A 12,468-nucleotide genomic window follows, 5' to 3' on the forward strand; every position below is an offset into this window, starting at 1 on the left:
GAAATAGTGGACAAATCTCAGATTTCATGATCTATTTGCGTCTTGAGATTCAAAAAAATGACAAAAAAATGAATCTGAGATTCAAGAATCTGATTCTGGTTTTTTATCAAGATTCACGCATACAAACACACGCACTTTCACACACACTCCTCTGTTTGACATTTGTCTGAACATTTGTTGTTGTTTTATTTTTTTTATACGCACAGATTTCGCACACAATTACAAAACTAGATTTCATATTCTATTTGCAGTGGAAAATCTGAGAATTTTACACAAAAATCTCAAAAGTCAATAGAAAACGACATAACTTTTTATGGAACAATATTGTATGCTACTTCTTCTAAGCCAAAAAACAACACTTTCTGGATTAACATTTTTTATATCTTTTTTTTCAAAATTATGACCATATATAAAAAAATTTAAAAAAAATTACAATTTCAGTCCCTTTTTCAACTAAAAAAAAAAATATGGTATTTTTTGTTCTAGTCTAGTAGCTAGAAGCTAGGCATTACAATCTTTCATTAAGCCATCGAAACCTAAAAAATTATTTAATGGAATATTTTTTAAGAATTTTTAAATATATGTTATATGAGAGTAACGCTGGGTCCCTTAAATTTTAAGTGTGCTGTTGTAGTAGATTTCGAAACACGTACACGTAGGGTGGTCTTTATTCGGGACATGCATGTATAGCCGCCATCCGGTTGCAAATATTGAGAAACAATTTCCCTATTTTTTTAGATTTAAGCCTGGTACGCTGCTCGCGCTAAATTTTAGCCGAGATAAAATTCAAATACAAGTTATCTATAATTTGTATGGGATCCATTTTAGCTCAGATAAAATTTTTCGATAATTTGTATGGGAGCTAAAATTTAGCGCGAGCAGCGTACCAGGCTTTAACGTGAAATTTTCATGTGAAACACTTTCTTTGATGAGTATGTATACGTAATTTTAGCAGTTGAAATTAAAATCCGCAAAAATTGGAGATTCGCTATTTAGAATTATTAGTGTCTATCCACCGTGGAATTTCGAAAAAAAAAAAACAATATAAGGACCAGCTAGTGTGGTCCAAAAAAGATTTTTTTCGATTTTCGGTCGGGTCACCCGCTAAATTTGTTCCACTTATACAGGGTGTCCCAAAAGTAATGGATCAAACGAAATATGCTGTTAGGCCAACTTTGAAGCTCTCAGAATTTGGTAACTTGTTCATCCCAAATCCTTACGGTTTTCGATTTAATGCAGTTTTTGTGAAATTTCGAATGATCCCGACTTTGCAACAGTATTTTGCTTCCTCCGCTCGTAATTGATTTTTGTTTTTACAATTCTTTCAATAAAATATTGCCTAATAATAAGAAATAATTAATTAATCAAAATATTTTTTATTTCATACGCCATTTTGCTGCAAACTAATTAACAGTTCCATGTTTTATAGAAACTCAATTTCTTACTTTTATTTCAGAGCAACACCCTGAAAAAAATTTGTATTGTGTGACACTGGTTTATTTTTTTTGAAAACTTGCCGTGTTATTGCAGTTTTCAAAAATATATACAAATTTTCAAAGTTGAAATTAGAACGAAAGATATTACAATTTGAATGCAAAAAAACAGAGGCTGGCCTAACAGCATATTTCGTTTGATCCATTACTTTTGGGACACCCTGTATATATAACATTAGTTAAATTTTAAGTCGCTGTCTTAAGTGCAAGAGGGTGCTGACAACAGTTCAATATTTAGGTTTTGTACGTAATCTTGATTTTTTTTTTGATTTTTTGAAAAGTCAATATTTTATTTAAGTCTTAATTATTTTTTTTTTTAAACATATCAAATATTTTTTTTTCGAAAAAATGTGAGCAATAACTAATAAAAATAATAATTAATAAACATTTTTCAATATCGATCAGCACCTTGCCCCTTCTATAAAAGATAGGAAACTGAAAATTCAACAGTATGATACTAGGAACCAAACTAGGGAGTGGCCCGACCACTTTTTGAACATTTTATTTTTCCCATAAAAGCGTGGACCACCTTAAGAACCACCTTAATGTACATATTTTCTTGTAAATCTTGCTTTTAGGAATTTGGTTTTTATCTAATTAAACTGGACAAGAACAAAACTTTTTTATTATTTGTTTTTATTAAGAAAAGATGTCGTGCTTCTTATTTCAATATACTTATATGTACACATTATATATATATATCTATACTTTACAATTTTATAACATAAAACAAAATTTGAAATCTATACTTTAGTTTTGTAATTTATTAAAGGGTCTCTTCTTTTTATATATGTATGTAACTTTAGGTACAAATATTATTTTTATTGTATTACAAAAATATATTCTTTTTCTGATTTTCTTTAAATGGTAATTTGTACAATATACTTAGATTCTAATATTAATTGAATTTGCGGACAAAATACAAATACTTTTGAAAATAAGCATTTTATATTTTATATAAAAATTAACTAACTAATAATTAATTAAAGTTCTTACTTAAAAAAATGTCTTAGATGCTAAATTTGTGAACAAAGTGCAGATGGAAACAAAAGTGTTAGCAAAAATAAGGAAAAAATTGTTTTTAACATAACTTTAATTGAAGCGCTGAGAATGAGTGTTAGATTGCAATTTTCGAACTACTAATGTCATAATAATTAACTCAATTGACTTTAGCTTCTTACAGCTGTTTTTTTTTTTTTTTATACATACAGTAAAAACCTTTATTCTTAGGAATTAGTTCTGATTGGGGTTTAATGTTTTACAAAAATTGAAACCAAGACCGTAGTTTTGTCTTTTATGGATACGGATACCCTACATTTTTTAAAATCTAACGTATACCTAAAATATTTAATCAGTTGGCAAAAAGCTAATTTCGAATTAATTTAAAAAAAATATTAAAATTTAATAAATCCTATTAAAATCGATCTTAAGGCGATTTACTTGTCATAAGCAATGTGCCGAACATGATTTATTGAATACATTTTTTTTAATCAATTTTTTTTAAAGGAATTCACATAAATATAAAAAAAATCCTATTTAGTTATTCTAAACGCTTCAATTCATATTTGACTAAATTAAATACATATTTACAGATTCTATGAATTGCATTATATTAATATTATTGCTATTGTTTTTGTTTGATTTGCTAGATTTTCAAATTATGATGGAATTAATGGGTGCTTTCATAAATGCATGGTTGCGCATGTCTTAACGAATGCAAAGCTTTGATGAATGCAAATGACAAATGTAAGGCTTTTTATTGTTCATATCTGTCCAAAGTTTTCAAAATGCCTTGTGGAATCCATTTTAAGGAACACGAATCGAAATCCAAACTTCAAAATTTTGACAGATGACGCAAATCAATAAAAGGGTTCATATATCCATAACAATGCACATATGCGCAAATATTTTCTCTGGCATTAGTCTGATCGCAAACGGCCGCATGTTAACAAAGCATCATGCAATTATGAAAGAACCCAATGTTTTGTATTTTTGGAACTCATTTTCAATGGCCTCTATTTTTATTTTATTGATTTAATAGTACATTTAATGCAGTTGTACATGCAGATTCTATAAATAACTGACTGGTTAATAATAAAACATAATTAAAAAAAAAATGTCAAATTATTAAAAGATATTTGAACTATGTCCACTATTTCAACTACATACATAATTTTGAAAGCAAATATTCTAAGTTATCTCAATCAGGTACATTGAACGAAAAAATCCTTTAAGGGTTCAAAATTATTGTAATTCTTATTATCCACTGAATTCTTCAGACATTGCAACCCCCGAGTCTAGATCGTCCATTTTCGGTACTTGGGGAACAATTTTTAATGTCCGTACTATTGCAACAGCAGATGATTCATTATTGATTTGAGGTGTAGCAGAAGCTAGTGGCGTTTTAAGACCAATATTGTCTTCAAGCGACACAATGTTTCGCTTTCGACTCAACAGCTGCAATCGAATATCATGTAATTCACTGGGTTGATCTGTACTTTTATTTTGGACATCGATTCGTATATTTCCTTGATTTGCCAATAAAAGCATTGACAAAAAATATCTTGAAATAAGCGATTCGTCTTTTTCTTCCATAACATTTTTGAAAGAAACTTTTTCATTACAGACGTCATTTCGGTCAAATTGCGTCATAATTTCGGTTCCAATTGCGAACACATCAAAATGATGCCGCTCACGTGAACATGCAAGTATTGGCTGCAGGTGACTATGCCATTGATGTACTTTTGCCCTGATACGATTTTCCTCATTCAAGTCATCGAGTTGTTTGTTCTGATGGTCTTCGAGACTGTTATTTATGTTTTCATTTATATTATTAATTACTTCACCAGTTTCAGAAGGGTTATTTGTCTCTGGAGGGGTCACTGAAACCGTTTCTAAACTTACAGGTAATTCTGCTGGTACAATTGTAGATTCTGTATTTTCTTGAGAGCCATTTGAAACAGCAGGTAACTCTGCTGGCATATTTGTGGAATCCGTATTTTCTTTAGGTTCATTTAATACAGCAGGTAACTCTGCAGGCAATTGTTTTGAAGACTCTGTATTTTCTTGGAGTTCATTTGGTACAGGTAGTAAGTCTCCAGACATATTTGTTGAAGAATCTCCATTGTTTTTATTTTCATTGGATACATCATCAAAAGCTATTGTATTCAAAGTACTACTTAGTAGATCAGGTGATTCTACAAAGTCTTCATTCTGATGCAAACTTATTCCAGAATCTCTGCTCATTGTACGATTCTTATCCATTAAAGATTCTTCTGGAAAGCCAAGCCAATCTGGTTCATATGATGGTGTTGACGGAGGAGAAATATGCTCTGCTCTAACATTTTCAATCATACGAGTCAATTTTTTGGGAGCAGAACATTTACTAATACTTGAACGTCTAACATATTTCTTCAGACGTTCTTTCTTAAGGAGATCAAAATCTGGTCCAAGTTTAAATCTTCTCCTCTTATTGAAGTGTTTTAGTGGAATTTTTAATATATTTAGAAGAAGTGAGAAATCCGGTCTTTCATACAATGGAAGTGAACAAAATTCTTGAACTGGTTCTTTAATTTTGAAAAGATGTTCGATTGTATCGTCGACTTTGATGACAATATTACTTTTATCTTTGAGACAGCGAAAAACATCTGTAGTGACAACAGAAGGTGACAGCATTTGACGATCTTTCTCGTCAAGATCCGACATGTATATAGCTTCGTCGGATATATGAGGCAGCACTAATTTCAAAGTAGATAGATCTTCTTCTAATTTTGAAGGGTCAAGAAGTGTTGGATCGGTTTTGGTAAGGTTTGTATTCCCTCCATTTATTTGAATCTGTTGTTCTTTTGTTTGTGCTGACGAATCTGTTAATGGCGATTGCTCATTATTATTCATTTTATCTAACGATTCGTCATTTTTTTCAAGGAGTACCACATTAGCTAGAGTTGGATCATTTTGTGTTACCTTGTGTCATGAGAGAGAAAGACAAAAAAGTGTAAAGCTTAATATAATTAGAATTCTAGTTGAAGTTATTTAAATTTAGTAATGTATTATAAAAAATATCACGAAGTTAAAATCGTTAATAAAAGAAAAAGAAAAAATTAATTAAAACTGTTTTAAATGGCGTCCACCGGTAAAAATTGTACGTAGAAAAATGGATTTTGTGCAATAGTTCATTGGTATACATCCCTAATTTGTTATTTACGTGAATATCAGATTCGAATCACACATCGGATTTACTTTGTTTCTACCTTTTCATTCTACTATCTATCGGCTGAACTGCACTACCATAACCCTATTCACGCGAATGTTGGCTGTAAAAATCTTGTGAAATAAGTATTTGAAAAAAAATATTTGTTGCAAGTTTTTTGTTATCAAAAAATAGAAGCATCTTAAAACATACCGACAAGTACATAAACATTTATACAAAAATGCGATCCGCCCAATTTTAACAAAATTGAATTTAGGGTGATTTTGTTCACTAAAAGTTCATCAATTTTTTTTTTTTAATTTTCCTGTCGAAATTTGGTTTACAGTTATTATGAAAACAAAACACTAAATCCTTGGATTTATGAAATTCAGATTTAAGTGATTGGATTCAAAGTTAACTTTAATCTAAACTAAGTCCAGAGTGAATAATATGGCCATTAATTTGTTAATACTAATTGAAAATATCAATGAAAAGAATTATGGATCCATATTATAAAGTATCTGGTCAAAAACTACATAAAATTAAGGAAAAACTAATTGACACTTATTTTGTTGATACGAGTAGTCCAAAGCTTGCAGTACCGTAAATTCTGTATACGATTATGACAGCATGAGTAAAGGTTGAAAAAAGCCAAAATAATTTGGGGGAGAGAGGTAAGTTGTGCTAAGTGTTACCGAGGTGTGAAAAATACACCTTCGAAACACTTCAATCTACTTAACGTGTTACTTTTAAATTGAGTTTTAATTTAATACCTGATCCGAACCATGATAAATAAATAAAATAAATAAATTTTTTCTTTTTTCGAAGAAAATGAGCGATATGTATATTTTTTGAAAATATTCAAACAAATTGAAAAAAAAATTTTCCTGAACTTATCATTTTTGGAATGAAAGAAATTATGTCTACTTTGCAAAAAATACGTCTCGATGCCTTAACCAATGAAATTATGCTAAAAAGTATTATTATGCCTCAGTTGACATCGCTGCAAACGGGGAGCATGCGGTTCAGTTAGGCATCCCAACCCAAATAACACTTCTCAAAATGCTAAAGAACAGTTGCTTTCTCAACGTACTGCGCTTGGAAGAAAAATGCAACTTGGTCGGTTTTCTCCTACAAACCAATTTCTAAATAATATTTCGAGTTATGTTATCAACAGGGAAAGCAATTTTATGACCTTAAAAATTCAAAGTGGCAAATAAAGATCAAATAAAAGGCAAAAAAAGGCATTTATTAAATAGAAAGAAAAAAAGCTTGATATTTAATTATGAAAGTATTGAACTACCAAAAGCTTTTTAATGTTTTCAGGAAACAGCCTACTGCGATTCTCTAAGAAGCGTCTTAAATGAGCTGATCTTTCTACTTTAGCAGAAACGAGTAGACCCGATTTAAAACTGTCAAAGTTATTCACTTCAATGTTTTTGGGAAGTCTGGAGTTGATGTTTCCATTAATTACTTAATTTATTAGTTCAACTATTACTACTATTAAGTCCCTGATTGAAATTGAAAACAGTAGTGAATTTTAAGTAATTCATTTTCTTTGATATTCTTTAAAAAACTTGCTAAATCTTTCTCCTTTGGATAAAAAGATTTACAAATAAAAGTAAGTTTGTCTCTCAAAACTATCTGATATTCGCAAGCTTTCGAAAATTTCGGTTTTAAGGTCGAAAAAAATTAATTCCAATACTTGAGAAAAAAAAAATAAAAATCTTCCCATACTTTCTTATTCTAATGTGTTCAGTTCAAGCAAATTTTTGTTTCTTAAGATCCTGTTACGGCCATATTTTAAAGCAAAATAATGGGCCTTATCACATATTCCATCGTATCGGAAAATTTCTACGATTCCCGAATAAAATAATCACAAAATTCGATTGTGGTGATGATTTGTATGCAATTTTCCATTACCGACGTATTCTGTGATTATTTTTTCGGAAATCGCAGCAAATTTCCGATACGAATGAAATTCATAATAAGGCCGAATATCAACTGTATTGAACGAAATTTCAAGCTATTAGGGTATATAGATATTTAGATTCAAGATTTTTTTCGATTAAAAAAAGCAATATACTTGAAAAAAGGCATACAAATCAAATAAAATTGACCAAAAAGACACCTACGATAAAAAAGTAAAAAAAAGGCACTAACGGCAGAAGGACATGAATCGTGTTTGTTAAAGTCTATACTTTCTTACGATAACGCAGAAAAAAAGACAATGTTAGGAAAATCCGTTCCTTGGTTATCAAAAAGGGGCATCCGAGCGCTAATTGAGTCATCAACCTAGGACCTCATGGCACTATATTATAATTACTATAACCCAAACAAAATATATAATAGATTTCCTGTTTTTAATTTCTGACGGGCAGTCTTAGCAACTTGAGCTTGTTTTTTTTATATTAGCATTATAATTTTAATTATATGATAATAAATTATATTTAAAAAAAATAATAATAATAGACATGAATTTGAATATGTATTGTAAATATAAATGCAATTTAAAAGGATTTATTAAAAAAAATAATTTATGAAATATACAAATTTATGCTAAATAAATAGATAATAACAATATACCTCTACGGTCTCTCCATTTGCTTGAATCCCGTTTTCAGCACTTATTGGTGCTAAAAAATCTGTTATTGTTTCCGTACAAGCTTTTTCTGATTCTGGTTCTAAAGCTATTTTCTTCAATAAATCTTCATTGCTGATTTGAGTTGTATCAGTTATTTGAGATTCAACACTTGTTTCCAAATTAATGCCTGAATCTGAATTCAAATTTGTTTTATCCAATATATTTCCATTACTTATTTGAGCTGCATCAGTTAATTGAGATAGAACACTACTTGTATCCAAATCAATACCTGAATCTGAACTAGAATTTCTTGCCGAATTATTACTTTCACAAATACTTATTTGTGATGCTCCAACAAGTTGAGTGCTCGCATTTTCTGAACAATTTGCTTGTATGTGATCATCAGTATCATTAAAACTGGAATTCAAATCAGATTCAATACCTGAGTCGGGTATTGAAAGAGTTTTCTTTAAACTTCCATCTTTACTTTTATTAAGAAAACTCCGAGCAAGTGCTTCAAAACTAGGACCATCTAGTTTTTCTTGACACTTTTCAAAGTGTCCCTCTTTAACCAAAATAGCATCTTCCAAATTCAAATATTGTTCAATATAAGCATCTGACAAGGGTGGCCATGATTCAGGAAGTTTCAAATCATTACAATTATCATCGATATAATCTTTGATTTTGAAATACATCTTAAAGTTTATATCTGGAATGAGTGTATTATATCTATGCTCAAGATGGTAAGTGAATAACTTGTAATTCTTTTTAGAGTCAACTTCATCTTCATAATCGAAATCTTCAATTATCGAATGTTGCCAAGTTGCCTGTGGAATATACGTTTTCATAGTTTTATCTATATCATTTACTGCAGTTTTTTTGAGCGTGCTATTGCCTTTGGGAACAGCAGCATTTTCAAAACGTTTATTTTTAGATAGCATTTTAATACGTTTAGCACTCATATTGGCTTCATAGGGTCCATTTATTTGTTCGAGGGTACGTTTTCTTCCCCTCTTTTCTTTCACTGGATTTTGTAAGGCATTATTTGCATTTGGATTGAGTGCAGTTTCTTCAACATTACTCAAAGACAATATGAGTCTTTCAATTTCTTGATGAATATGATCAACTCTTTTGGCATATATTTTAGAAGAATTAAATAAAATAATACCAGCTTCTGCAAACGATGGCTCTTGAGCCAAATCTTTAAAGCAATCTAGATAATATTTAAGTGATATTGTTGTGTCAGCGGAGAATTCAGGGTGTTCCGCTAATTCAATAAGCAGAAGAGCAATATTTTGTGGGGTTCTTTCAATCTCAAAACATTTAATAAGTTTTGAAACTTTTGCATTGGGATGTTTTTCAATAGTTTTTAAAATACTTTTTAGTTGTTCAACATGATTTTTATCCATTTTGTAAATTTTATTTGGTTATCTCTTATTCCAAGATTCCCTCCCTGGATGGGTTCCATATAAATGTACACAAGCTTGTAATGTAGTTAAGTTATAAAAACGTGTTTGGTGAGTATTTATTTGTTTTTTGTTCTTAAATAAATGCATTTATTATAAGATTATTATCAATTATTTTTATTTGATAATAATTGTAAACACACATTTTATTTTTATAAACACTTTTCATTAGATTTTTTAGAGAGATATGTGTTTTTTGATATTTTTCTTTAAATTCAATTTCGTGTGGATTTTAGAAATTTGATAAAATGAGAGAAATAGCAATGAACTCATTCAGATGAAAATGAGGCTAAGACCAAGCCAACATTACATTCCACATTAGGGGGAAATTTTTTTAGGATAATAATGGGAAATTTTTTGACAGATTTTAAAATAAGTAGAAGAAGTGGCTTTTAAGCAAACAGAGTAGTATATCTTTGTCAAACGTCAAACATTTAGCTTTGATGAATTTTAAATTTACTAATCTGTTTGGAAAAAAGAATGGAAATGTGTAAAACATTTTTCTATTAAAAAAATAAATAAAAAACAAAAATATAATTGAATAAATTTATTTAAGCCAGTTGTACAAACATTTAATACGTGGTTTGTAACTTTTATCTACTGAAATCAGTGGTAAAGCTTAGGTTTAGCAATGGTTCAAGGTCCATATATTAAAAAAAAAGAAGCCAAATCCATGCTTGAACCAAAGCTGACACAGCATAAATGAGATATTAGGGGTATATACGCAACGGTGTGAACTCTAGGTAAACTTGGAAAAACGAAGAAAAGGAGAACGGTATACAAGTTTGACCCTTTATAAGAATGTTCTCATAAGGTCTAGAAGAAGCTTAAACGAAGCTTTACCGATGCTCTACCAAAGCTTTGAGATTTGATAGATAGCTTCGGAAGAGCTTGTATAGCTCTTTAATAAATGTCTTATAGAAATTAAAAAAAAAAAAAAACAACTACAAAAACAAAAAGGAAAATTTATTTTTCAATTGGTTTTGGTCTGATTTTAAATCATAAATTTTATCTTTTAATCTGAAATTATATTAGGAGTTGTTAAACAAGTTCGAACTTCTAAATTAAATTCTGTAGCAAGGTCAATAAGCTGTATAAAAAGTAGTACCTGCAAAACTTCAATTTACAGAAGCTGTTGTGCTAGTTGGGAAGGCATTTTTTATGTTATTTGACAGCCCATCGTGAGAGTGTTCACTCATTCTTCAGTGATTTGGAAAGCGAATTTTTTAAAAGCTGTCATTTTAAGAGCTGAACAGAATGCGTCGCTCAGCAAATAAAATGACAGCTGTCAAAAAATTTGCTTTCCAACATCACCGAAGAATGAGTGAAGAGTATACATTCACGCGACGGGCTGTCAAATTACATATACAAAATATGCACATAAAAAGTTCATTGTGATTTTTTTTTTAGGTGTGTTTTTTTGTTTATCTATATAGATTTTGTGCAAAAAAACGACATCGAGATTTTTGAAATCAAAACAATTTACGTATTAAAAACAACAAAAACTTTATCTGTATAGATTTTTGAAAAATCCAGATAATTATCCAGATTTTACTTTCTCTCGATAAAAACAGTAGTGCCAAGGTGGTTTAATTGTTGTGTTCATACAGAAATATCTGAAAATATTAACAAAAAAAAAAAGCGGAGAAAACGAGGTTTGAAAAAAACTCTCATAGAAAAAAATAATCAAAAATTTGTTTGACATGGTTGCATTGAAATGTTAATATCTCGAGATATACGCAATGCACTTTTCAGATAAAAGTCTTAAATGGATCCTGATAAGATTGTTGAACAGATATGTATATAAAATTACCAAAGTTTTTTCGAAAAATTAGAAATAAAAATAAAAAAGTTTTCACATTTGATTTTTAAAAAATCGAAAAAAAATTCAATATGGCTACCTTCAAACGCTTATAACACAAGAACGACGCAACTAATGTTAATGGTCATGGTCTTAAAATGTAGCTAAGAATATACAGATAATTTTTGGTTTTTTGTGAAAAAACAATTTTTTTGAATCCAACATGGATGCCATAGCCATATGAAAATTTTTGTTTGCAACCAACATGGATGTAATGGCCTTCCCACTTCGGATTTAAAATAAAAAAAAAAACAAAAGCAACATTTTTGACAGACAGCTGCCAAAGTATGTGTACAGTGGTGCCAAATGTTTGCATGGATTTCAAAAATCCCGATGTCGTTTTTTTGCACAAAATTTATATAGATAAACAAAAAAACACACCTTTTATTTTAAATTTTTTAAACAAATAGTTCCACTGACCCACTAAAAAAAAAAAGAAACAGTTAACAAAATGCAGCTCGTGAAAAAAAAACATATGTCGTTTTCTATTGACTTTTGAGATTTTTGTGTAAAATTCTCAGATTTTCCACTGCAATTAGAATATGAAATCTAGTTTTGTAATTGTGTGCGAAATCTGTGCGTATAAAAAAAATAAAACAACAACAAATGTTCAGACAAATGTCAAACAGAGGAGTGTGTGTGAAAGTGTTTGGTTTGTATGCGTGAATCTTGATAAAAATCCAGAATCAGATTCTTAAATCTGAGATTCATTTTTTTGTCATTTTTTTTAATCTCAAGACGCAAATAGATCATGAAATCTGAGATTTGTCCACTATTTCCCCTCTTCACCCCCCTTTCAGCTGTCAAATTCACAAATCTCATTCTGAGATTCGTCAATAGAAAACGACAATAAACGTCAAACTCGTCGCCCGAAG

General features: G+C 29.8%; 1 protein-coding gene across 1 annotated transcript; it reads right to left on the reverse strand.

Moving 5' to 3' along the window:
- Positions 1-2,747: 2,747 nt before the first annotated feature.
- LOC129914873 (uncharacterized) lies at positions 2,748-9,971 on the reverse strand. The gene is made up of 2 exons (XM_055994294.1): positions 8,269-9,971; positions 2,748-5,456 (listed from the first exon to the last, which is right to left on the reverse strand). Exons 1-2 carry the CDS (start codon positions 9,673-9,675, stop codon positions 3,753-3,755), a joined length of 3,111 nt encoding a protein of 1,036 aa, XP_055850269.1. The 5' UTR covers positions 9,676-9,971; the 3' UTR covers positions 2,748-3,752.
- Positions 9,972-12,468: the final 2,497 nt, after the last annotated feature.

Source organism: Episyrphus balteatus, chromosome 3 (genome assembly GCF_945859705.1).
Source record: "Episyrphus balteatus chromosome 3, idEpiBalt1.1, whole genome shotgun sequence".
NCBI lineage: Eukaryota > Metazoa > Arthropoda > Insecta > Diptera > Syrphidae > Episyrphus > Episyrphus balteatus.